General features: G+C 40.5%; 4 protein-coding genes across 5 annotated transcripts in view; 1 reads left to right on the top strand and 3 right to left on the bottom strand.

Annotated features, from left to right (window-relative positions):
• The window catches only part of LOC145452596 (uncharacterized), a 144361-nt gene extending 137223 nt beyond the window's left edge, over nt 1–7138 (bottom strand). Inside the window, exon 1 of the mRNA XM_080330789.1 lies at nt 7123–7138. The gene's annotated coding sequence lies outside the window, so the exon portion shown is untranslated. The remainder of the gene's footprint in view (nt 1–7122) is intronic.
• The window catches only part of LOC145452594 (reticulophagy regulator 3-like), a 141082-nt gene extending 133944 nt beyond the window's left edge, over nt 1–7138 (bottom strand). The window contains exon 1 of the mRNA XM_080330785.1: nt 7124–7138. The gene's annotated coding sequence lies outside the window, so the exon portion shown is untranslated. The remainder of the gene's footprint in view (nt 1–7123) is intronic.
• LOC145452592 (uncharacterized) overlaps nt 1–27113 on the top strand; it is a 230416-nt gene that overhangs the window by 146371 nt on the left and 56932 nt on the right. The window lies entirely within an intron of this gene.
• On the bottom strand, nt 1604–22773 carry LOC145452707 (sodium-coupled monocarboxylate transporter 1-like). The gene is made up of 17 exons (XM_080330870.1): nt 22413–22773; nt 22240–22343; nt 16448–16636; nt 14271–14336; nt 14084–14203; nt 13634–13788; nt 11867–12007; nt 11392–11610; nt 11216–11328; nt 10123–10280; nt 9861–10039; nt 9613–9716; nt 9041–9210; nt 3344–3502; nt 3067–3275; nt 2740–2843; nt 1604–2681 (listed from the first exon to the last, which is right to left on the bottom strand). Exons 1-17 carry the CDS (start codon nt 22468–22470, stop codon nt 2512–2514), a joined length of 2418 nt encoding a protein of 805 aa, XP_080186996.1. The 5' UTR covers nt 22471–22773; the 3' UTR covers nt 1604–2511.

Here is a 27113-nt window from a genome sequence, read left to right on the forward strand (position 1 = left end):
TTTCTGTGACATGATAAATTTTTGACAAGTTATGCTTAGAAGATTGGTTGCATATCTCGAAAAATAATATAGCGCTCATATTGATACTGTTACTCGGTATTTTTCCCGTTGTCGGTTTTCAAACGAGTAAAATTTATTACTTGAGTTTCTCCGCTTACTATATGTAAATGTAAACTCAGTCGTCTTTTAACATCACAAATACATTGATAAAAAGTAGGCAATCAAACGCTACAAGTTTAACTTTTGTAGGTTGTGTATGATTACCCACGCAACTCCTTTCTTACCAAAGGTATATGAAATATATTCATGGTACACGAAAATACTCGATATTCCCATACTACGAACCTGTACAACGATTGGCGGTGCTTTCAACTGTTTCGATACCTCAAGAACTTTATTGTCTGAATGGATGTTCATGTATCTTAATAATCAAATAGTTCAACACAGAACTAGTATTAACAGAAACATCAGAGTTGTCTACACAAAAGTTTGTATGTGTACAGTATGCGAATACCATGTGTAAGTCCAGCACAATTGTGGTATACATCCGAGTTTAGTCTCGAGAACCAGTTATTCAAAAAACGTGAAAGTGTTTCTACGCCGAGTCGTTATGTTGACGAAAGCGTATATTGTAATATCATGATCGATTTGCATTCGTTGGTCACAAAATGTCACTACTCTAAATAATTATTTTTTCACCCAAACACAAACGCATACTTGTCACCATTCTTTTTCATCAGCACAAGTTCAAGAAACCTACTTACTACGACATGAATTGTTATTTTTATGTTGTGTAAATGGGTAATAATTCATTTTGTAACACTATATCAACATCATCGAGTTGCGCGAATGGATTTACATGTGGTCTTGTGGTTTTAATCGAAGTACACAGCACGGTCTAATGTAGAGTCATCTCTGTTGTACAGCAACTCGGTAATCGAAATGCATGCATTAAAATTTAAACAGCGATCTTCTTTCGTCACGCGAAAAATATGTTCACTATCGCGATACTCTGCACAGGACGTGTAAATCCTTTTCACACTCGTAATAGTATACCAACGGCTACCGGCGACAACGTTTAACAACACCAACGACACTAAACATACGATACCTACCCAAGTAAAATTTCCATTTTCACCTGGAGGTCAGCCGTTACCTGAGTAAAAATACCATTATTCTTTGGAGATTTATCGTTTAATCAGAGTAACAATACATTTTCACTTGAGGGTCTATCGTTTCCAAGAGTAACGAACCCCTTTTCCTTTGGAAATATATTTTTTCCCATGGTAACAAACCTTTTTCACTTGCAAATATATTTTTCCCCCCGGGTAACAAACCTTTTTCGCTTGGAAATATATTTTTTCCCCGGGTAACAAACCTTTTTCGCTTGGCGTTCCGTCGTTTACCTGAGTAAAAATATCATTTTCCTTTGGAGATCCGGCGTTTACCCATTGTAACAAACCATTTTCACTTGGAAATATATTTTTTCCCTGAGCAGCAAACCATTTTCACTTGGCGGTCCGTCGTTTACCTGAGTAAAAATATCATTTTCCTTTGGAGATCGGGAGTTGACCGATTGTAACAATACATTTTCACTTGGAAATCTGTCGTTTATTGTTGGCACCGCGACGGAAGATGTTGATTGCAGGGGATTAGTATAGTGCTCATTTGATTGCTCTAGTTGATAACATTTCGTGACGTTTAAAAACTCACTATGTACTTCAGCATTGTGACATAATGTGACCTGACTCACAGCGTCGTGTGCATTTAGTTATTGGTGGTTGGCGTCATAGGTTCGTGTTCACGTTCGCGTTCTCGTTCAACCTTTTCAAAAAGGTTCGCGTTCACACGAACCTGAACCTTTCAGGTGTTTGCGCCATCCCTAGAAAATAGCTGACTCGAGAACAGCAACAGCAAGCAACATACAACTTGCATGAAGATAGCAGCAAGCAGCAACAGCATCAGAAAATTTGTATGAAGATATGGCTGGCCCTCGGTACAGCAACAGCAACATACGACCGACGAACGGAAGAGAAATAAGTTAACGTGGGAAGAACGTAGGTAAGATTTATAATAAATTTTGTGACAACGTAAACATTAAACAACCAACAATGAGTGGTTCGCGGACGCTTTATATAGCGGTGAGAACAGCCTATCCGAGAAGACTTGATTATAATTGATTACTAAAATCACGATTAACAAATGAAATGCGTAATCGCAAACACTGGACAATATCAACATTTTTCAATCTACTCAGAATGGCTTCGAGGGTCGGATGAAATCGCCAGGCGGGCCGGGTGCGACCCGCGGGCCGTATGTTTGACACCTCTGGTGTACGTACAATGTAGCCTATACATTGCACTGTAGCCTACATTCACGTACACTATCCCGTGTGACTCAAGTGGATACATATCTTCGCTGGATATACATGATGTTGATAGATATTTTCAAGCATAAAATGCGAATTTGACCTGATAATAGCGTATAGTGCTCTTAAAGCTAAAATAATGATTATAATCGGCCCACGCTCGCGTATTTTATAGGCGCATGTTTCAGTTCACTCGCTCCTATTTCCGGCACCCCAAAGCGGAAGAATCGTACGATTTTTCTTGGAAATATCTTCTTATTATCGACGAGAGGAACAAAAAGTTTAGGATCCATATCGCTCGGTTTGTTGAAACCTGCGACACCACAAGAACTGAACACAGCGACTTCAATACTTAAAGTCCGACACGTTACCTGTTTTCCCCGAAATGATCAGCATTGACACGGTGCAAATCACGCAACCAATGAAGCCGTACAAAAATGGCGATACCGAATAAAGTGTATCGGCGAGCTTTGGTCTGCATACAAAACACCGAAAAGAGATCAGTCAATCAATAATTTCTTTGGATTTTTCATCGAATCAAAACACCACATTAAAACACCACCATATAATGAAAAGATAAGAGTGCATGTGATAAGATACGGTATATACCTGACATGCGCGTGTTAACACGGATAGCGTGAATATTGAGTATAGCACACAAAATTAGGTTAACTCAACTGAAAGTTAAATGCACTTGCCTGTACGGAACATCAGAAACCGGCATTAACGTAGAGGTGAAAAATATCTCTGATGCATTCATGGATATGGAAGTAGTAAAATTGGCGTCGCATCTCTCAATGCTGGTCGGCAAGGATTCCACAAATCTAGGCGCAGGGCCATACATGATCCGTCCAAGCGAACACCAACAGGAGAACGCCCAGCCAATGATAATTCCACCTAAAGCTCCCTAAAAACGGGTTCATGTGAAGTGAACGTTACATTACCTTATGTATTCAGCTGATCGTGAGAGCTCACTTTTTCATTAACCCACGGGCAGAACGCTCCAAACATGAACACGACGAAAGTCGGTCCAACGAACATGCCCGTCAATGCCTTAACTATCTGTATCACCGTTGATTTGATTTCAGATACCAGATACGCGATGGCAGCGACCAAACACCCAAAAAAACACGGCTAAGATAAAACGTGTCGTTAGTGCATATACTATACAAGGCTTAATTCCGTAAAAATTTTCTTCGGCACAGAGAATGGTACGTTTGTGGGTAAGTGGATTGTGATATGACAATGCCAACTTACGAAACGGTCTTTTTACACATCGAGGTCATAGAGTAACATGTAGTTTAAGGAAGGGTATGGTCGAACTTACAAACCTTTTTCATTAAAACAGGTTGCATAATCATTCGTGCCGAATCAATCTAGGTGGGAATCTAATTCCAATCAACTGATATTCTGATGTGACTCTGGATTTGCTTCTACAACTTAAGTGCGGATACTTCGACAGCATACAACTACAGAAACGGTTTGTATTATAATACGGTAATTATGTTTATGCACACGAACTTCTGGATATTCACCCAACATTCCCCATTTGTAAAATATGATACGTCCGCGCGATGCATATGCGTGATAATTATAGTCATCACCATTTAATACCCACTTAGTATTTTCGCCAGCAAAGTTTTCTTCGGAGCAGAGATTCCAGGCCAGTGTGGATCGATGAAGTCACACGTAGTGAGCGCAGGACGCGAGTTAATCCCAGATGACACAGTGCTGTATCATTGCATGTAAGTAAACATGACAAGTGTGTGGTGTGACTCGTCAAAACAACCATACAGTTGCATCATAGTGTCCTATATGGTGTCGACATAGGCAAATCTCACGCCTCAGTGAAATCGTATCACGTCACAATTTTCATTTTGCTACAGGCAATTTGACGGTCATTTTTGACCGGCTTGCCGAGCATTAAATTTGGTAAAACGGGTATCAATCGAAGGCTGACTCTGCACTGATTACGAAAATATAAATTTTATTCCGCTCGTGGCCCTGGAACTCCCACAATCAGCCTCGAATTTTTCATTATTATGGAGAGTGGGATTGGGACGCAACAATGCTGTCTGGCGAAACGAGAGAGTAGCTCAAGAGAAAAAGAGCCAGACAGCATTGTTGCGTCCCAATGCCAATCTCCATAACAATGAAAAATTCGAGGCTGATTGTGGGAGTTCCAGGGCCACGAGCGGAATAAAATTTATATTTTCGGAATCAGTGCAGAGTCAGCTTTCGATTGATACCCGTTTTACCAAATTTAATGCTTGGCAAGCCGGTCAAAAATGACCGTCAAATTGCCTGTAGCCAAATGGAAATTGTGACGTGATGCAATTTCACTGAGGCGGGAGATTTGCCTGTGTCGACACCATATAGGACACTATGGTTGCATTCAAGACAAATGACTGTTTAAAACACTTTGTTTAAAACATGCTTTAAACAGTGTTAACAAAAGCCTTTTTAGAAAATAATTGTCTTGCTTTGAGTTGTATAATTTTTAGTTGATGAACACTCGTGCACCAGCTTTGCGACGGGTTTGAAGCTTCGTCAGAGGATTGAATGACCAATTCGATAGGTACGGTACAAGCACGGCAACGATCGATTTACGGCTCCGCCACCTCGACAACATTATAAATAGAGATGGTAGCAGCTCTATGCTTACAAAAAAAATTAGTTGTACAATTATGCCATTAATTGCCTAAATACCTTCCAAAAACATGTTGTATGAGCCTACGGACGATTACCTTCCGATATAGCCGGCGTAACCGATACGATATGGGATGGTTGAAACCCTCGAAATAGTCGGATCAACAGCCATAGTGCGTAGATATAGATCATTGGTACGGAATGAATGTTCTGACGACGATGACCACAGACCGTAAAAATGCTGCATGACGATGTATACCGTATAGTCCTGGTTAAATATATTTTTAGTCCGAATATGACAGGGATTGGAAGCCTATTTGATCAAAGTAGCTATATTTACCCAAAATTTTCACATGTAAATGTCATTTAACTACTGCGTCACCATTGAATATTCGTGGCGTCATGGTTTAAAAATACAATAAAAATATGTTTTACACAAAGGACTTGTTTTAAACATGTTTGTTTTATATTTATTTTTGTTTTAAATGCAACCCTAAATACTTCACCTTAAAGTCCCACTGTACGCCGCCGCTACAAACAGACCGGCCAGCCCGGGCATGCTTTGCAGAACAACGACAGCAAATCTTGGAGTAAGCTGATCTTTTTTCGTGATGAATCCAGCTTTGAAAGGGTCGCACCCTTCATATTATGCGTACATCGCTAATCCGACAGCGATAGCCAGGGCCATGAACACGAATGCCGGAATCACGCGGAGCAAGGTTGCCCTGGTAACGGAAGTAGGACATGCAATAAGTGAACAGAGTTATCGATATGCAAAACTCATGGTCATTGGTCACTAACGAGGTAGCCTATACTTGTATACTTTTTCGGAGTACTCAAGTAGGTTTCGCATCTTGTTGCACTATACGTATACTCAAAAGGTTGTGTTTTCAGACTATACTTCCACTGCTATTTAACAAATTGTCCATAAAGTTAGTTACTTTGCACGCTTTTAACATTATAGAAAAGAAAGCTGTTTTGGGATGGTTTGCATCACTTTTCTGAGTAAAATTATCATGTTAAACTGGTGAAATAGACATTGTATCATGGTGGCAGAATATATCGAAAATTTCTCTATTAACGGAGCAATCTATCATTTTTTGTTGTGTCGGTGCATCTTGCGATTTGCGAAAAATATATGTGACTGTGTGACACCCCGACCGAATCCATTTTTCAGAACTGCTTACATGAGTACTTTTCGTATCTTTCATTTACTTCTATTTGAAGCAATTTTGGAATGTCTTGGACATCGCATATACCGAGTATGATTTGACCACCTCTGCTAATCACAAGGTCAGGATTCAAAAAGCCCTGTCGACTCCGAATTCCTAGTTTCTGGACACACTATCATGTTCGTTTTATACGTTTGATCAGGATGTACCTTCGATGTTGTGTTATCCCCCCCTAATTTTCATTCCGGGTATACATAATCGCAACATTATTGTGTAATCGTATGGCTAGAAAAAGCAATATATTCATTTGACATAGATATTCTCCTAATTCTATGGCGTTTATCTTGAAACCTGACATATAATCATGATTAAACTAGTCAAGTGTTCCTCAAACTTCTTCCCATCGCGTGTTTTTTACAACACGACGTATTTTTTTAGGGGTCTGGAGGGGCCACAGCCAACCTCCCCCCGTGGGGATAGTTGTGACTACAGCTGAGATATTCCACCCAGCTGTAGGCACTCCTCGATGGTAATAGGGTTACTAAGTGTCGAAAAGGACACGAAGAACCCATAGTTACTACGGTTCGACTTCTTTTTCTTCTTTAGTTTCTCTTCGGTTTAAGGTGCGACCAACAGGGGTTTTGCGGGAAAAAACCGGAGGACCCGGCGAAAAAAACCTGCCCTGTTGGCTCCAAAGAGCTGGCACAAGCAGGCTTTGGAGGGGTGCGTCAGTGGCCGCTTATCCCTCCGCTACTATGCTTGTGCCTTGTGCCTTGTGCCTTGTGCCCCGTCAAGCGGTTTCAGATCCCGGTTTCGGACTATGAAAGCCTGGCGGCCATACTCGTCCTGGGTGTGAGAGTGATTGGAGAGTCTGGTTCAATATGTAAGGGTCAACACATCGCAAGGGCTCACGGCTCACAATACGATGCTTACCTTAATACAACCAAATTCCGGACGTATGGCAACCCTACGCTATAGTGAAAGTTACCGCACATCATTGCTATTATTTCATGAGCACGATACCATAATTCATCATGATATAACCAGTAAAGTCTATGGTGTTTGTACCAGACATGCGAATCGATTGAGACTACTTCTGAACCGCGGGATTACGAATACCCATTTACTATAACATGGAAAAGTAATCACGATTATTAAGGATACCTTCATTTCCTTTACTCGAACCTGAACTTCGAACGCATATTCGATAACAATATCACGAATGCGATGAGATTCCCAAGTCCCTGGTGAGTACCGACAGAGATGAGCGGATTTGAAATTTCTATGTCCTAATCCAATCCAAATCCGAACTTTCAAATCCAAATCCAAATCCTAATCCATAACTTTTTCATATTCAAGTCCATGTCCAATCCTAATCCGATTCCAACTGGAAATTCAGAAAAAATACTAATTTATGCAATGGAGGGATTCGAAAATTTTCTTTCACAACCAACGATTCACTTGATTCAAGATAACTTAGTAACCATAAGTACATTAATAACTGATCTGAATAAAGTTTGTCGCCATTCGCCACACGACATTTCAATCTCCCAGAAAATAGTTCAATCCAATCCAAATCCTAATCCGTTCTGAAAAAAATGTCTAATCCAAATCCAATCCAAATCCGACAAAATTTCACAAATCCTGTTTTTTCAAAACCTAATCCTAATCCATGCTCATCTCTGAGTACCGAGTCATGACATGAGGTGAGAGTACAATTTGTTGAAAACTTGTGACGTCATTTGCTTTTTACGTCACTATAAATCCCTGATCAACTTTATAGCTGACAAGTTGTCGCTTCAACCATTTTCCTTTTAGCTGCAATTGTAAATCTCGCTTATGCTAACCTGGACTATAAGCGGATGGCTGAAGGCTGATTCAATGGCGAAGTAATGACTGATGCCCATTTCAAAGTGGTCCCATGACTAACATAAAATGTACGTCAAGTTCGGCAATAACAAATAATGCGCCTCGTAGTTGAACAAGTGAACACACGTATATTATAATCCACCCAACCTAGGCTATACTGTCATCTGATATATCACGCCGTTACGAGTAACAACAAAATAACGGATCCATTGTAATTTGTATCAGCAACCCTGGAGTTCTAATGATTTGATGCGGAAATCGCCATATATTATTGGACGAGCATAAAATTTCAAATCATTACCCGCTGTACGTGCACGTACATGTACGGTACATACACTTCGCCTAACAGCAACATTCAGACTGAGTTTTACACAGCATGAATGAACTGTGAACATCAACCATCAATAATCACGATACTATAGTATTAGAATCGAAGCAGAGTAGTGATTGTAATCCTCTTCTATGTATCTACTAGGACTAGGTAGGGTTAACTGCTTGAGATCAGATTGCAGACACACGACATGGCGGTAGTTCGTTCAATCCGTTGCCGCTACGTCGAAAATCAACCGACTACGCATGGATAATAATTCTTAACGTAATGACGAGCAAAGAGCTGATACTTGGGATGAGCAATGGTGGATGCAAGTCGGACGATTCTACTATCAATAACTTGATAACACGCATGCACTATTCCTTGTTCGCGGATGTTCAGTTCAGTCATAGTCCTCGTAAAAGTAATAAGTTGAGTAAACTATTTTTCACAACGAATACGATTATACATGTAAGATAAGTGTAAACGAATATTCGTATCGAAATAACCAAAGCATGAAAATTGTAGCTATCCATCCGGCCAACACAAATATTGCATAATTATAAAGTCAATATCCATTGATTGTGGCCTGCTTGCAACTCCGACCTGGGTTACGACCACGATGACACAAACTTCCACCAACACAGTGCGAGACAGTGTACGTACATGTTACGTGAAGTCAGATCTTTCTTTTAGTGGTACTGTTTCTTCGCCCGGTTTCACTTCTTCTATTTCCCGCACACCAAAACGGAAGAATTTCACCACTTTCTTGGGAAATATCTTCTTGTTATCAATAAGCGGGACGAACAGCTTGGGCTCCATTTCACTCGGCTTTGCGAACCCTAAAATGGAAGCATCTTGTCGTTTATCGAAGTTGAAGCTCCTGAATCGTTGTAAGGTAATCGTCATTATGATGTATCATCAATTCATCATTCATCATTGATGGAATATGTTCTATACATTATGTGTAGGCTAATGGCCATTTTCTTATAAATATTATGTGCCTGTCTCGCCATGCCTTTGTTCTTGTTCTGGTATTCATGGTGTTCGGACATCTATCTATAATTTTACATGCCCAGTTGGTAATTTCAGACCACGTCGGTTTTGACATTTTAGAACTGCTGACTTCTAACATGGCCCACCACTTTTGGGAATCGATCCTATGGTTGGATGATAGGCTCCCCAACGTCTTAAAAGATTAAGTTACGCAAGAATCATACAGAACTGTCTTGATCATGACTCACCTGTTATGCCTGATATGACAAACATGCATACGGTGCTGACTGTAAATCCGATGGTGCTGTACAAAAACGGGGAGACTGAATACCACGTATCAGCCAGAGGCGTCCTGAAAATGTTGCAATTAAATAAGAGCGAAAGTTCAACGCATTCTGTGCAGTTCAGTTCAGTTTATTATGTTCTGATTACGTTATTTTTGTAGATATGGCGAAACACCGTGAGAAAATGTTACAAACGTGTTTCACCACCTTACCTATACTGAATCATCTCAGCTATGGTCGTCATAGAAATGGTCGTAGTCGAGTTCAAGTAGCATTCTTCGACGCTTGTAGGCAAAGTTTGTGAAAACTCAGGTGCCGCCTCATATATTATAGCTCCAAGCGAACACCAGCACGCCACGGCCGCTCCCATTACCATGCCACCAAAAGCACCCTAGCAATTGGAAACCACATCAGACATGAACAATAAACATACACGATCCACATAAAATCAGTTAGAATTATTGATCGCCTCACCTTGCTATTTACCCACGGGAATAATGTCCCAATGAAAAATACAGAGAACGTTGGGCCGGCAAACATACCCAGCAGCGACACACCTATTTGGACCACAGTAGATTGAAGCGTGGACACGAGATAGGCTACGCCGGTAACCAAACACCCAAAAAACACGGCTGTGGAGGAAAAATGATCATAAAATACCAATCGTACATCGCGAAAAATCCCATGCAATACTCAATCAAATGTATTTTGCATTCAAATTAAGACTCCATCATTATCTATAGCACGTTTCTTTATACAGTTATTTAGCATAACATCAATATACAGTTATTTGTAGTTAGTGGTTTCAATCCCGTCGCAAACAGTTAAAGTCAGTAGTTATAAACCTTTTAAAGCTTATGGACCGGTAAAACTAAAGCAATATTGGCTGGATCGGTTGCCCGTCGAATATTAAAGTCAATCCAAAATGTGATTACGGCAAAATTTTCTCGTCGTCTTTATTTCTTCAATCACTGGACATTGAAAAAGCCCATTCCACACCTGGAATTTTGCTATTGGGATATATAATTGTAATATACCCGGAGGAAAGTTCACAGTGACTGGAATCCACCAAATCGTCGTTGATTTGACATTTATAGAACGTAAATACAGATAATTGGTACGGAATAAATGTTCTGATGATGATGACCGCCGGCCTTGAAAATGCTGCATAACACCGTAGTCACGGTTAAAGATGTTTTGGTCTGCTTATGACATGAGTGGTCGGAAGCCTTTTTCGTCGAAGGGGCCATATTTACCCTACATTTTCAATCGTGAATGCCAATCCACGGTGACGTCACAATTTAATACTCCTGACGTCATGGCTAGAAAACAAAAAAGAAACAATAAAAAACATGTTTTAAACAAGGACCACGTTTTAAACATATTTGTTTTAAATGAATTTTTGTTTTAAATACAATCCTAATTGTAGTCGTAAAACACCATGAATACTACAGACAACAAACCTTGGTGGAGAATTTGACATGCGTGGCCAATGACTATACTGTAGAGACACGCATTCCACAGAATAAATCATCCGAAACCACGCTTTTTACCGTGTATGACTTACACAATAATTTAGCGAGGAGAGCCTTCTTTATTGCGGATATATTGGGCCAGTGAGGAAAGATGAAATCTTCCGTAGTCATGGCGGCTAGGGCATTGATTCCTGACGACACCGTGCTGCATTAACAAAGATCGACCAATAAACGACTCTATACAGCTCACGCAGATGTTTTGTCTGACCTTAACGTCCCGCTGTAGGCGGCCGATACGAAGAGACCCGCCAATCCCGGAATGTTACGAAATACTTCGACAGCAAATCGCGCAGTGAGCTCATCTTTCTTCTCGACCAAGCCTGCCTTGTAAGGATCGCATCCTTCGTAGTACGCATACATTGCCAGCCCATCTAACGCAGCCAGTATAACGAAGATGCACATTGGTATAACGCGAAACATGGACGCCCTGAAATTCAACAGGCACTACGCACCAACTCCCAAACTTGAAGTCGATCGAGAGTTTGAACAGAGGTTCAGAATATATCGAAACGCCTTCCATGCCTTCTTAAAAACGACAGCAGCAGACACTCGTGGGATGCCAATAAATAGGCACAGTCCTTAAGTCCCGAATTCGATTTTTTTCGAGTCATTACTTTAGCCGCATAAGGTTAACATAAAATTGAATACACTAGTTCATTAAATTGGAAGTAATTTATACTGACTTCCTTGCATCGCTGACCGACTGGCACGATAAGTATCTTTGCACAAATATCTGCGAAAAACATGATACGTCCAGCAACGCGATGAAATATCCAAGAAAGTAGCTTGACACACTGGATCGCTCGCGAATGTCCGCATTAAAACTGCACAGAATATAGGTTAGTCGGAAACGATAGTTCACGATGTATCATCCCTGTTCACAACGATATCATTCATATCAGTGGCTTGTTACCTTTGGGCCATGGTCCGCTACTGTGCCACTGGAGCAATTTGAGACGGGCAACAAAAATATTTGGAATATCATGAACTCGGAAATAATAGTTTTTTCGTCTCTTAATTCACCAATTATATATTCATATTTCTAAATTTGTGTACATTTATTGTAGTGCGGAGCGTGGACCGGAGCCGGATTGGATATCCGGCCGGATTTTTACAGTTTTGGCCGGACCGTATCGGAGCCGGATCAGTACTTTTCCTGTTACGGCCGGAGCCGGATCGGAGCCGGAACACTACTTTTTTGATACGGCCAGAATCTTTATGGATAAGCATGCCTTTTATAACTAAACAACTACCAACCAAACACACGCAAGTAACCGCCAAGCCTGTGCGAACATAAACGAGGCATATTTATCAATTCACGGAACCCCCGTACCGTGTAGGGCCGGACTTTTTCATTTTTGGCCGGAGCCGTATTGAAGCCGTATCAGTACTTTTTCTTGATGCGGCCGGAGCCGGATCGGAGCCGGATCAGAGAATTAAACAACCGGATCGGAGCCGGACCAGATAATTTGTCGATCCGCTCCGCACTAATTTACTAAGCCCATTTACATGGCCGTTTGGGTCAGCTTCGAAGCTGACTCGTCAATCCGACTCTCTCGTTTTTGAAAAAGAGAAAAAAGCAGACGGCTTCAATCCGTCTTGAGCTCAATCCGTTCCGCAGAGTCGCTTGGAGACGGCTTGAACATTACCGGTACTTGAAAACGAATCCGGACTACAGCAACATACCAACATTTCATGTTCATATTTCACGAAACCGGCACGTATTTCAACTGGGTGAATATGAAAGCTCTATCAGTACATGATACTGCTTTTCTAATATGCACGTGGTCTTATTTGTTCAGCGTCACAACTTATGAAGCGAGTACAGCCAACAATATAACTTGCACAACTCACTATCAGAAAGAATATATACACGGTGTATTTGGTCATTCTAGAATTGCGTTGAAGTATTTCTGGATATCTCAACTGCCGTAGCATATCCCCGAGTTGAATCCCAAAGTGCTGTAGTATCACTCGAGCTGCGATAAACACGACCATGTAAACTCGATCACTTTGGCAAGCCGTCTCATGACGTCACTCCAAGACGACTTGGCTTCAAGACGACTTGACCATGTAAATGGGCTTACTGATACAAACCGATGGCAACACACAAGACCGACTAGAATGTTATTTCTGGCGTTATAACATTGCGATGATATCATTTGAGTACTGTCATGAGCGTATGAGAAAAATATTCAGAGATCCGCCAGTGCAACAGGGTGCGCGCGGCACAGGTGAACAAATGAAGATCGCCAATCATACATGACAATGTTTACTTGCTAAATACATGCAAATCAAAATTATGGGGGTTTGAAGTGGATGGCTATTTGTGTAACGCTGCTTGTGTAAAGTGAGGTTATTAACATTTGATGAACATCCGACAGATGATTGGTGCTAATCTGCTGAATTACACCTTGCTATACAGTATACACTCACTGACTAATACATACTTGAAAAAGTTGAGCCGTCCGCCTTCTTCTGCCGCAGTTATGACATTGTCTATTCCACCGATATCGATTGTGCTTTTTATAAACAATCCAAGGGCACCAAACACCATGATAAAAGCTTGCAAAACATCAGTCCATATAACGGCCTTTATGCCCCCCTAAATATGTAGGAAATGCATTGGTTGTCGGAAGACATCACCCACTGTGTTATCAAATATTGTTTCTAAATTCACGTGTTTTCTTTAGCAGTTCTTTATTTAAAAGCTTCGGTTCAAACAGTCCTTTCGAAATATGGTCCTTACATGCAGGAGCATCGCATTCGTTCGGCAGTTTTTACAGTATTGCTTGGGATTTTTCTCGCATCCATGGCATTGTATGACACTATGTATTCAACTGCCGATATAGCATCTATATACTAGTGAGGAACACATAATTTGTACCTGTCAACCTTACCAAAGTTGTGTAAAAGGTGCATATTACGCTCGTCATTACGATACTCCATTCCAATGGTATTGGAGTTACAGAATTCAACGCCAGAGCCGGTAAGTAAATTGTTATTCCCATGTAAACGATCTACAAGTGCAGATAAACGAGTGATATTACGTTATTGTGAAAACTTTATGCTATGCAAGTATCTCACCAGTTGGAATGCCACAATTGCTGAGCATAAGCGCCGTATCATCTTGTTATATCGAAATTCCAACAACTGTAATTAAAGAGAAAGATATCTATTAGTACAGCAGCGTTGAAAGCCACAGCCTTAACAATCCCTATTTCGCCTGGCACACTATACGGGAATAAGCATCATTGACGTTTTTCAACCTCTGTTGAAACTCATCTTTCAGTTTAAAACATTCATACGCAGGCGATCCCAGATTGCATGAGTTGTCTGTATTAGGATATACGTACGAAGCAAACAATCACCTTTATGGCCATGGCCGTCATGTGTAAGCAAATCATCATTGCTGTAACTTCGTTATTCGTCACTGACTAAAAGACAGTACGATCACGAATACACCACGCAATAAAATCGGACTCTACTAAAAATAGATTATGGCTCTACTATACAGCAGTGATTCCCAAACTGTGTGCCGCGGCACATTAGATTGCCGCCACAGATTCTCAGGTGAACCGCGAATCTTTTCGTGATTTTGAAAAAAAAAACCTTCATAAATGTTTAAAATGAGGCATGTAGGCTAGCATATGCGACCTGAAAACGCCCTAACTGCTTCATAGCTGGTAAATAAGCACATGTGAGCATTACATTTGAGCCAATCGCGGCATTGACTATGCGTTGGGTACTGGTCATGTCATAATCGGGATGCTATGTGTCGGAGAAAGTCTTTAATTCGCTTCACTATTCCAATGAATCAACTCCAAAACAAAAAATCACTCCACAAAACGTGAGCTCATTGCCTGGACTTCAACCTGCAATGCAATACTACTTCTCAGGATTAGTTGTTCATAACTTTAGATGGGTAAGATAGTCAATTTGAGCAGTGAATCAAGCAATGTTGCTGCAGAAGAACATCCCATTCATTTTCGAATCGTCCTATTGACTTTAAATCGCTGTTTCCACAAATATGGATGAGTTATGGCTCAAATATGCGTGCGACAGTTATCAGGATTTTATTGCTCTGTGCATCTCTCATTGCATTACCACGAATTTTTTCTTCAAAAAGCAGCTTTCCTGTAAGTTTGCCGCGAGTGTTTTAGAATTTTTCTAATATTCCCTGACCCAACAAAGTTTGGGAGCCACTGCTATACATCGTTAGAGGGACTGAGACATTCGTGTCAGTTCCAATTTCGTCTCGAGTCAAGTCAAGTTTACTCAAATCAGTTTTGTTCAGTCAAATCAAGTCGTCTCAAATTTTCGAGTCAAGTCACGCACATTTTCAAAGTGATACGAGCTGAATCAATTCATCCCATAATTCCCGATTTTGAGTCAATTTGAACACAGCGTAAATCTAGATTTGAGCTAATGCGCGGATGCAGATGAGCATAATAAAGGTGAAAACACTTAAGGTGATAATTTCAAGTTAATAATTAATTATTTAATAGAAACAATTGGAGATTTCAGTTTTTGGTGTTAGTTGCTGAGAATGGTACTCATGCTCTCATATCCATCCTATGTACTACAGAAGTATATTTCTATCCAAAAAGGTGTTTATTTTACTTGAATTTTGCATGTTGGTCAGGGTTATGGAGACAATCGGTCTTTCCGCAATTGGCAATGGAATGTGGAACATTATAGGCCGTGTATTACGTAACCCCTAGGTCAACCTATTGTAAACAATTTTGATCTAGGCCAGTAGTTCCCAACCTTTTTCGACTCATCGCCCGCTTCTCAATCTCGACACAGATTTTCACCCCGCCCCATATTTACGAATCTGAAGAAGAGGACCTATAATCGGGAAGTTTATACACCTAACTCTGATTGCTGGTGAAAGGCCATTATCCGAGGTGGTAGGTGCTAGGATTAGCGAAATGTAATTCAGTAAATAAAATGATTTTATGCGATGACGTATAGTCACGCTGTACTGCGGGTTGGCAAAGTTTAATAATTGATGACTTAAAAATTGACTCGAGTCATGAGTCATTTCAATATACTCATATACGTCGATTCCGAGATCAAGTCAAGTAATGTTAATGTTAGGATATGTACTGTATAGTCGAGTCCAGCCATTCGAAAAAATGCGACTCGAGCCTTACGTGTGGAGTCCCAACACTGTGATGGTAAGCTCTCTAAGAACTCTAAGAAGCGAAGTCAAAGAAAGGTATTTCAGTAAATCATGGTGAAGATATAAATCAGCACACCTCGAATGTCGACTTCAATTGCATCCTGAACAGCATTGGAATATAGTAGACTGACGCGAAGATTGCTGCGACGAGAGTCGCTACAATTATCCACATAAATGTGACTCCATAGAAATAGGTCTCCACGGGAAATCCGATAACGGTGATTGCAGATATGTAGGAGACTGCCATTGACATCGCCACGGCGAACTAAAAGGAGAATACAACATACGATATACCGAAATGTCCCAAATAGTCTGTTTCTTAGCATTCATGAATTTACGGGTTTAGGGCGGATATCAAAAAGCTGATCCGGGAGAATGCTAATCGTGTGATTAAAAACGGCTAATCGCGACGCATAAAGTTGGAATAGGTTACGCGCGATGATTACTCGCGAGTTTTCAATCAAGTCGTGTTATCTGTTGCATAGTAATGCGAAAACGCGTTATTGGCTGTCAGTTGTCAATTTGGTGAATGAAACGGCAGGCTGCTGATAAAGATACTGCAACTGTAATAGGTAGCATTATCATCGTCGCTAAATGAATACAGTGTGCAATCAGTACGCCAGAGCGAAAAAACGGTTTATATAATATTAATATCACTCTGCAATGGTGGGTACATAATATAATTAGGGTTGCATTTAAAACAAAAATCAATTTCAAACAAACATGTTTAAAACAAGGCCCTAATTTAAAACCTTTTTTTTAAAGCCATGACGTCACGAATATTCAATTGTGACGTCAGAGTGGATTATATTGGCAATTCAAAATATAGTGTAAATATAGCTCTTTTGAACCGACTATTTTGAGGGTTCCAACCATCCCATATCGATATACGTCGGCTATATTGGGTGGTAATTGTCCGTAGACTAATAGAACATGTTTTTGGAAAGCATTTACACAATTATGGCATAATTTTACAACTTAAAAAAATACATATTTGTTTTTATTTTCAAAAAGGCTTTTGTTTAAAACACTGTTTGTGTTTTAAAACACCGTTTGTTTAGTGAAGCCATTACCAAGGACACTATCGTCACGGTCATTATCGGAATATTTGCGCGTAGGAATAGTACACAGTATACGCAGTTTTTATAGATAACTAGTTATCTATTATAATTTGTTCCGGCTTGTTAAATCATGAGATTAAAATTTTAAATTTTAAACTTTATGTGCTGTGAACAACCGGTTTCCTTAATCCTGGGTTGTTAAATCATGATAAACGCGATAATCGACTATATTGAGACTCATCCAACTTTATGATCTACGCCCTGAGTTAATAAAGATTGACATTGAATGTTATAGTTGTCCATATAAGCAACTCTATTGACTATTATGCATTAACAAAATTTAGTTCGACCCATCCCATAGATATAATTGCTCGGAACTTCCCAAGCATTTTGTAAGCATATGAATTTGCGAAAATGCTATAGAATTAGCTTTCAAGTTGTCATTTTCTTATTGAAAATTGGGCGACACTGGCCACTGGGCACATAAGATAGCAAGTAAATGAATGAACACTGCCCTACTGCGACTGTGGGAACAGCCGCGACACGATGGGTACGTAGCGTCGATAGCGCATTGTTTTGTAGCCGGCCAGGGGTTTGTGAATTCTGACAATTAGAACTGCTATAATTTCCAATCATGGTCTGCGCTTTATCAGAGCCAAATATCTTCATTCGGATGATTGTTGATTTTAGTAGGCTATACATGATGTTTTCACTAAATTCGTCAATTTACACATGGCCGATGTTCTTTGATTTCTGATCTGTAGACTCTTAACACGGCAAATGACTTTAGTTCTAGGTTGTTGTAAGACACCGCACGGAATACTGTACTACTTAGATAGAAAATCTGGAGTCGACCTCGAACTCCCAAACCATTGGTATTTCAGCCGTGGAACGTGCCACCATACACTATCTCGTCCGATTCGAATATAGGCCGACTCGATGTAGGGGAGATGTGGTACCGATGGATCACTGGGATCGAAAATACTTTGAAAATTCTCCATGATAATTCCATGATTACACTCCGTGAACTTGTCTACAATTGCATGCTGGCAACATCTTTCCCCACATACAAAAAAATTCGACGTGCGCGAACTATGGGGTCTCTCACAGATGTTTTTTTTGTTTTGGGGGGTGTAAACTAAATTTAGATCGACATATACATTTTTCTTTGTAGCCTTCAACACGAACAAACCAGCAATCATTTTTATTGTGAAGTCTAGGGCTTGTATCAGGCTATATAATGGAACATATTATTTTTTTCAGTACTTTCCTTGAGTGGAATTTTTTTCGATTCCTGTACAAAATTAGTAGGGTGGGGACCGATGATACAATAGCAAAATCAAGCAAAATAATCAAGCATACTAATCATGAAACAAATGAAACATGACTACGCACAGAAAATCTTTATGTGATAATTGCATATGATGTTTTATCGCTATAACGAGGTATTTGGAAGTCACACTGTCGATTTTCGGGCAATATGTATGTACCCTCAAATTTATAAGTCCGAGCCTAATTCGAAACGTGATTTTATGACAACATTTGAGTAAATATTTAATCTATTTTTTGACGGTTGCGACCGAAAATTCTTGTTTGGCTTGCTGTAGCTTAGATTATAATACTGAGCAGGAAAAGTTGTCACATCTGAGTTTTTTAGGGTATATGTGTCATAGGTCCCCGTGTCGTGTGCCATTGGACCCACCGGGTGGGGACCGATGACACGTTCGAGCAACAAATTTTAAACGTCCATAAATATTTTTTTAAAAGACGGATATTCATGTATATGTGCGCGATAGGTAGAGCTTGTATCAAAGTGCTGAGCCAGCAAAAGATCTGGTGTTTTCGGCTGAACATTTTGGGGCCAGCGATCATTTTCCAATTTTTGATCCATCGGTACCACATCTCCCCTACATTATTCGACTAGAAAAGACCGATTCCAATCGTGGCGAATCAGTCATGACCTACATCGATTTCGTCCGGTGGATTCGTATTGACAGTCTCTCGTCTCTGGTCTCAGACCAATTTGCCCTCTTGCGAGTCGAATGTATGCGGACGCTTTTAAAGTTGAAGTGCAGACGAAACGTCATTTTCGCCCCCTAGACCGCCAAATCGCCCCCTCGGGGCGATATCGCCCACGTTGGGAACCGCTGGCCTAAACGTTTTTGCCACTTCTTATCAGCGAGAGCGTTGTATTGTTTAGTGAGGCAACCTATATATCGCCTAACCACGCGAAGCGCGAAAAATTTCAACATATTCGGGTGGTCTCGTTGGTATAATGGCTTCGTCCCATGATGTTATTCTTGACCTCCTGTCTGCTATGTCAAAAGATATTGAAATTACCTAAACGTACTAAACTAAAGGACGCACAAGATTTCAAATTGGTATTTCGTCAATGGCAAATAATTTTTCTCTGCGGATGGCATTTGTCTTGTGGGGTTCAGATTGCCAGGACAGGAACATTCGGCACTAGCTATTTAGGTGCCTATGGATATTTAAACATATATGTAATATTGTATGTATACCGTAGTTTTCGGTCAGCATAAGGGCAGTCCTTTTCGGTCAAGGTTTTCCAGCTGCCGATCGTTCTGGCACACTTCTTGGAGACGCACGTTACATGGCCTAAAACTTCATATGTCTTGGTGCGTCGTGGCGCGGTAATGGCCGACGGCGAAATGCCCATTTCTATAGATCATGCGTTTTTGTTTTGGGGTTAGGGTACCCAAATAATCAAAATATTTGGCACCATCAAATCACGCCCCGCGCAAAATAAATTGGAAGAAGTTACATAAATTTTCCAAAAAATACTCTTTAATTTATGGTAATTCAGGAAATAATTTTGGGCCTCCTTCGAGCTCGCCGCCAATTGGGGGGTCTCGCGGTGCGGCAGTTAGAGTCCTGGTTACAGGTTTCGCCGCTGGTCGTTTTGTCGCAAGGACATTCCAAGACATGTGAAAGTCTAGGCCATCATGCGACGCAGCGAAATGCACTGTTTAAATGACCAGCCACATATAAACTTGGTCCAAAATGACCTCCACATATTGGCCGAAACCTTCTATATCGATAATATATTGTATAGCCGAGATGTTGGACGCCGAACAGGTTTATCACATGCGATAATTGATAAAGGATCATAATTCATTTTCTTCAATACGGATATTAGTAACAGCAACTATGCAACCCATCCTAAAACATTCTCAGGCATTTGAAACAAGTCAGTGTTGGATGAATATATTGATCCTGACCAGCAAGCAGTAACCTACTTAATCATCACAAATAGAGCAAGGCGGAGGAAGAGATCAGTTTATTTTCGTCTGCACAAATCGAGGTGCTTTGACGATGGAGGTGCGGAAAAAACGTTTTAAGGTTACCGAGTCAGCACCATGTCGTCTCCACGCTATCCCGGAGTACTGACCGCCTACAGAGAGAAGCACTGGATGCCATGTTGCACGTAAAAGTCTTCAGTCTGACCCGGCCGGGTATTAAACCAACGACGTACGGACCAGAACGGAGAACCGGTCAGCCCTTTTTACACATAATTACAACAAGCTGACACCTATACACGGTTGAGTCTAGGGTTGCATTTAAAACAAAAATAAATTTAAAACAAAGATGTTTAAAACATGATGTACGCCTTCGTTTAAAACATTTTTTAACCACGACGTCACATTGGATTGACATTGACAATTGAAAATATGGAGTAAACATGGCTCCTTGATGAAAAGGGCTTGCAACCTGTGTTAGAAAGTATTCAAGTTCAAGTTCAAGTTTATTCATAAAATTTCATAATTCCAAAAATCACAAGACTGCGATACAATGAAAGATAGGAAGGTACCGAAACGACTTGGAGTAGTCTTTGAGATCAGACCCCCACCCGGGCCTGTAGGCGATGTAAAGAGGAGGCATGCACACTGAATGAAAGTAAAAGAAGATAATATAAAATGAAAGGCGGCAAAGTCAGGTTGCATGTGACGAAAGGCGGCAAAGTCAGGTTGCATGTGACGGAAGGCGAGATCGATATGTCAGGTCGTGGTCCGGTAAATGTTGAGGGCTGACTAGTATTCATTCAGATTAAATTCCTTGGACATGCTCGACGACTGTCGGATAGCCGGCGATATACTGTTCCACACTTCAGGTCCGACCTATACTTGATAGAACGATGATCTTTCGCGTCGACCATATGACACTTGGACGACGACGACGCGCGTGTGTTGTATTTATGTACTTTTGATACGGCGGTAAATTTTTGGGGCAGTGACCACAATGGAACTGATACATAAACTTGGCGATTTATACTTTCCGCATATCGTTTATGTTTAGGACGCCGAATGTTATGAGCAGTGATTTGTTGGACGCATCATCCTGGCCCCAAATGTGCTCTGGCTATGATGCGGAAGACCTGATGTTGAATTTTTTGCAGTGGTTTGAATATTTACACAGTTATGGCATAATAATGCATCTTTTGAAAGAAAGAAAAACATAATTTTGTTTTAGTTAAAACAACATTTTTAAACCACTGTTTAAAACACAGTGTTTTGAAGCAACGTTCATTATAAATGCAACGCTAGTTAGTTAGTTTCTTGACCGGTTAATCCATAATGCGCATTATCAAAGCATTATTGCAACATCACGTATACTTCAACGCCAGGGATATCTAGTTCTAGATATCCCTGTTTAACGCACTGTCACTATACTTCTGCACACTGCTGCCGCAATAGTACACAATGAATTCGCAATTATTCAAATCAGTATTGTTCGCGTCGTGTCCCTTAACTATAAGATTCTACGATTTCACAGCCACAATAGTTACCGGTGAAACGTGCCGGTCTCCATAGTAATACGTTTCTGTTGTCTTCTTGTTCCTGTCCTTGTATCCAAAGTAGACGCCGATCAGTACTGACGAAAGTAATGCTCCTGATGATCGGGATTAAATCCAATGTTAACTGTCTCTACATTACACGAATACCGTACATATTTACCAACCAAAGAACACCGCAAAGTCGACCACGCCGAAATATGTCTTCACGTCTTCCGATTGCATCCTGCCCTTGTGTATAAACTTTAGTGATAAGGCTTCATTGGTTCGTCTTTACCTGTTACCTGTGAATCTGACCTACGTATCGGCAGTACTTTCACGCCAATGTCATTACAAGTGTAGTATCAGCACAAACATTTTCATAGCTAATTCATGTATCTATCATTTCACAAACAACAGGGATCTCACGACAAGCGTAGCACAACATTTATAAGCTCGTTAACAAACATATTAATGTAGGGCAAGCAAACTTAAATTGTATCGGCGGTCGGGATTAATGCATACGGATTCACTTTTAGACAGTTGTTAACTAGGTCACTTGGTAAATCCGCTACCGCTGAGTGCTCGAACATAGCCTACATGCTATGCAAGTGTAGACTATACAATATACATCCATTGAGGCATCTTCGGCGAATATATATAAACTATCTCTGCGTCACGCAAAAGGCATGTTTCGAAATTGGATCGAGCCATCGTAAATCAAAAAAGCAACAGTTAGCAGTCAGTAGTTAGTGCATGTGCATTTGTGCAAGTAGCTAACTAGCAGAAAAAATATCGCAAATCTGTGTAAAGATTGCGTACAGTCCGCCTACACCACAAAGAATCAAATATACAAGCCCTAGCCGGTGAAATACACTTCGGGAGCAAAATAATAATAGGTTCGCACTGTCTTTCCTTCCACGAGAACATTTATTTAGTAGGGTCTATATCCAATTTCTTGCGCTTGCTACCGTTGAATGTATGCAATAGTAACTTCGATGATTCCGTTAAAATGTAAGACCTATAGACCAGGGTGGTAATGACTGGAGTTGCAGTTTTTCGGTGACTCGACTCGACCCGAGTTATAGTTTCATAAATATGAAAAATAACTCGACTCGACTTGAGTCACTTTGTGTATTGACTCGACTTGCACTCGAGTCACAGCGAATAACACGACAGTTTTGATGCGAATTTATTTATGTTATTTTGATAGACTTTCTCGATTGTAGGGTCTTTACCTGTTTGAATACCCATGCTGAAAGTGGAAAAATGTGTATATTATAAATGCGAGGGGTTCGATAACATCCAAGCGTTGTGAAAAAGTCAGTAAAAACATGACTTGAACTCCACACTTAGCTTGATTCATATTGATGCATCCCAGGAGGCATCAATTTTTCGACAGAATAAGCATTCGACCGCATCATGGGATGCAAATGATATTATTGATATGAAAATGAAATTGTTTACTCGAACACCCGTTTCAGAAAATATCATGGCATGTCGCTCTCCCGCATATTATAAGGCCCGTAGTTTAGTCGAAGAGCATTACGAATAAGTTGCATCGGATATACGGTGTCAAAACTTTGGGCGATTGAAAAATATGACGGATCGTAAAAATTCCATATAGTGTAACTTTATTTTCGGAAAATGGAGCTATTACTACGCTTGCTTTTATACTTCAACATGTATGTTCTCCAGACAAAAGAATTGAAAGTAATTAGAACTGAAAGTGTGATACTGGGAATTGAAAGAGAAATACAAATACCACTGTTAAAAAGAGGAATTACATTTCATGTCTTTTGTCCAGAAAGTTTCAACGATGGTCTGCAAAAACAGGTCTAACGCTAAAAAAAAGTCAGGGTTCACTTTCCAGATTAGGACACGCCATTGGCTGCTAAATTACGATATGATATGTGATTGTTAGATTGCGCAACGGTAGTTTCCAACGTTATGATGGGCCATATTAACTGAGATGAAATATTTCATATGGGCGATAATGCGGTGTGAACGGAACCGCACAAGCCGTCTCCTAAATTGTATTCACCGATACTTTCGTGAAAACATATCTGTCACTCCATATCTACTGTGTGCGAAGCGCGACGAAAATTCTGGGCTTTACTTAACTTTAACATAAATTAAATGTTGGTACTCCGTGAAAACAGCCCCGAAATTCCTTAGGTTATCTTACTGATTGCAGGATTAAACTACTTCCACCTGACAAACTGAACATAGCGAAAAGTAGATAAGTATATCACAAAATATTACGAAGTAGAAGTAGAAATAGTGGGAAATTAGATTTACTTGAGTAAGTACCGCAAGTAGCGGAAAACTACTTGAGTACTTCGAAAAAGCAGAAGCACTTCGTTACTGACCAGTGACCACCTCTGGTATTGCCAAATCTAACTTCAATTGTGGATACGTATTACATAGCCTGGGCGTGAAGAGTGCTATAATGTGACAACAAAACAACTCATCAACTGAATCAGCAAATTGAAATAGAATTCGTATCACGTCCGACTACGAAGAAATTGTGCTAATCCAGTCCAAATCCTACCCTATATTATCCGAATGATGCTCATCATTTCTCAACAAAAGCGATGGCGCTAATCAGCGGATAAAATCTGAACACAACGTCATCGTATAGGCGCGTTATTTGTGCATTTTTGTGCAAATAACATAAATGCGTGAATGCATTATAGTTCAGAGCAGCCAAGAGGAAATAAATGTTTATTAGATCTTGACTAACGCCCTCTGTGTGAGACGGAACTGCTACTTTCCATGGCCACGTAATGTTCTTACAATTGGTCACGTGAATAGGACATTTTACTCGTGATAATACTGTACACCATGGGTTCCTAAAGTATGGGTCGCGAAGAATATACCACCATAGCGATCTTGTGATACGTATGTAATATTTGCTGAATATTCTGCAACAAAGAAATAACCTACAGACTTCGCGCGATGTCATGTGATTTGTGCAATCCAAGATCAGTGTGTTGCGTACTATAGCCGATAAGCAAGGCACGCAGAAAAGTGGTGACGACAATATGGCTTGATCATGAAAATGTGCCGACCTTTGTATTACAAAAAATTGGTTTGATGTCATGATAAGATTTTTCCAGCGTTGGTTTTTGTAAAAAATTCTAACTTGCGCGGGTAATACTTTGGGTAGGGTAGAGGAAGGAAAAGAGCGGGGCCGTAACTGTGACACTCCATATTTTTGAATAGCCTACTTGCAATTTACAAATATGAATGGAACTGTAATCGTAATTGTGAAAGGAAACTATATTCCCATTTTCCTAGTACCTATCTTCCTAACACCTTCGCAGAACGTCGGGATACTTTAGTCGAGGGGTGTGCAAGGATCAGGTGCGGGTCTATTAGACATGCATTTCGAGGACGATCCTTTCCTCGCCGAGACACACGAACCAGAGTTTTGGCCAACATGCGGCTGGGCCAAGTGAGGTGAAAAAAAGATCGACGGCGATGAAACCATGACCAAAATGACAGTCGCTGGTAGTCCAAAACCTTCGATATTGATATGTCTGTCCGGTCATCGAAATTATCGGCACCGAATAGTCCCGTGCTTGCAATCTGAATATAGCAGTACAAAGGCGACCCACAGAAGAAAATAATGTACTCCAGTTGGAAATCGCGTGCATCACAGATGTTTGTTACAACCGCGTTGGGTACAACTGGTTGTCTACGCGTTCTATATGCCATACATGGACGTAGAAGCGTACCATACTAAAATGAAAAATGCATTCATTCTGATGAAGCTTGGGTCGCGATGTGCCACTAGAACTCAGATTTCATCATCATTGGTTTATTAGCAATTTTTATCAGTTCAATACACCACAAAATGCGATACAATGAAAAGATAGGAAGGTGTCGAAGCGACTTGGAGTAGTCTATGGAATCAGACACCCACCTTGACCGCCGTTATATCAGGGTGTAACTGAATTAGCTACTGGGCTAAAACGCATTTTGACGGGCTATGGAACGAAGTTGGCTCATATTTATCTCTTGTGGCTTCAACAATAAGATGGACGAAGATGACGAAGATCTTTTGAATCAAGGCAATGAGCTGTTGGTTTCGTGTGAAGGCACTTGGTTCATCGCAAGTAAATACACATAATATCATGAGCACGGATGGCTTATAAAAGCCTAGGAGTAGGCTGTGTTACAAGTCGACAGCTACGGAGCAAAACTGAAGAAAATTGGCCTGGTGTAAATTACCACAGTAGTCCACAAATACCACGAACACCACAAACAACAACAACAGTGCCGATTCCCACTTCAATGAGTTCTCGCAGTCAAGCCAGGATTACCACGACCATTCACACAAAGACCACAGTGCGTATTCCGTGTGTAGGTGGCTTCGAGCTACTCATGTATTGAATGGTAACCGAACTTCAAGAATGATTGATGACAACCGGGCGCGATTGAAGAGCCAGCCACATTTCCCCTCGTGTTCAGATCCTAACATAATTCGATCGCGCGTTCTGTCTACAAACCTCATCAAACAGTTTAGAGTGGGGCTGTGTAAAAGAATGCTCTCTGTATCGCCCGAGTTGGAGTATATATAAAGGTGCGCAGTTGAGTCAGAATTGTCATCATAAAGTCTCGCGTTCCAAAGCAGTTAGCTACATCCCTCTTCTACAGCTACTTATACCAGCTGTCGGATTTGATATTCGACACCCTAAATCGCATAACGGATGGACCGGAATGAAGTAATGTAAGAACACTTGGTCCGTAAATTACAATATATAAAACATATCGGAGCCGCAACACGTCGTTTGAAGAAAGACCACCCCGTTTACTTATTACAGATTAGTAGGGAATTCCTTGAACATCTATCACGCCTCACGCGCTTTATACACAAACAG

This window comes from Botryllus schlosseri, chromosome 12 (genome assembly GCF_051294905.1).
Source record: "Botryllus schlosseri isolate E-star chromosome 12, Bs_hap1, whole genome shotgun sequence".
NCBI lineage: Eukaryota > Metazoa > Chordata > Ascidiacea > Stolidobranchia > Styelidae > Botryllus > Botryllus schlosseri.

What these genes read in the sequence shown, in the direction of transcription:
- LOC145452707 (XM_080330870.1), bottom strand. Translation starts at nt 22,470, where the DNA reads ATGCAATCGGAAGACGTGAAGACATATTTCGGCGTGGTCGACTTTGCG. An exon ending in GGACGGCTCAACTTTTTCAA is followed by an intron (nt 12,008 to 13,633) that starts GTATGTATTAGT and finishes TATTCTGTGCAG; the next exon opens with TTTTAATGCGGACATTCGCG. An exon ending in GCCTACAGCGGGACGTTAAG is followed by an intron (nt 11,329 to 11,391) that starts GTCAGACAAAAC and finishes TTGTTAATGCAG; the next exon opens with CACGGTGTCGTCAGGAATCA.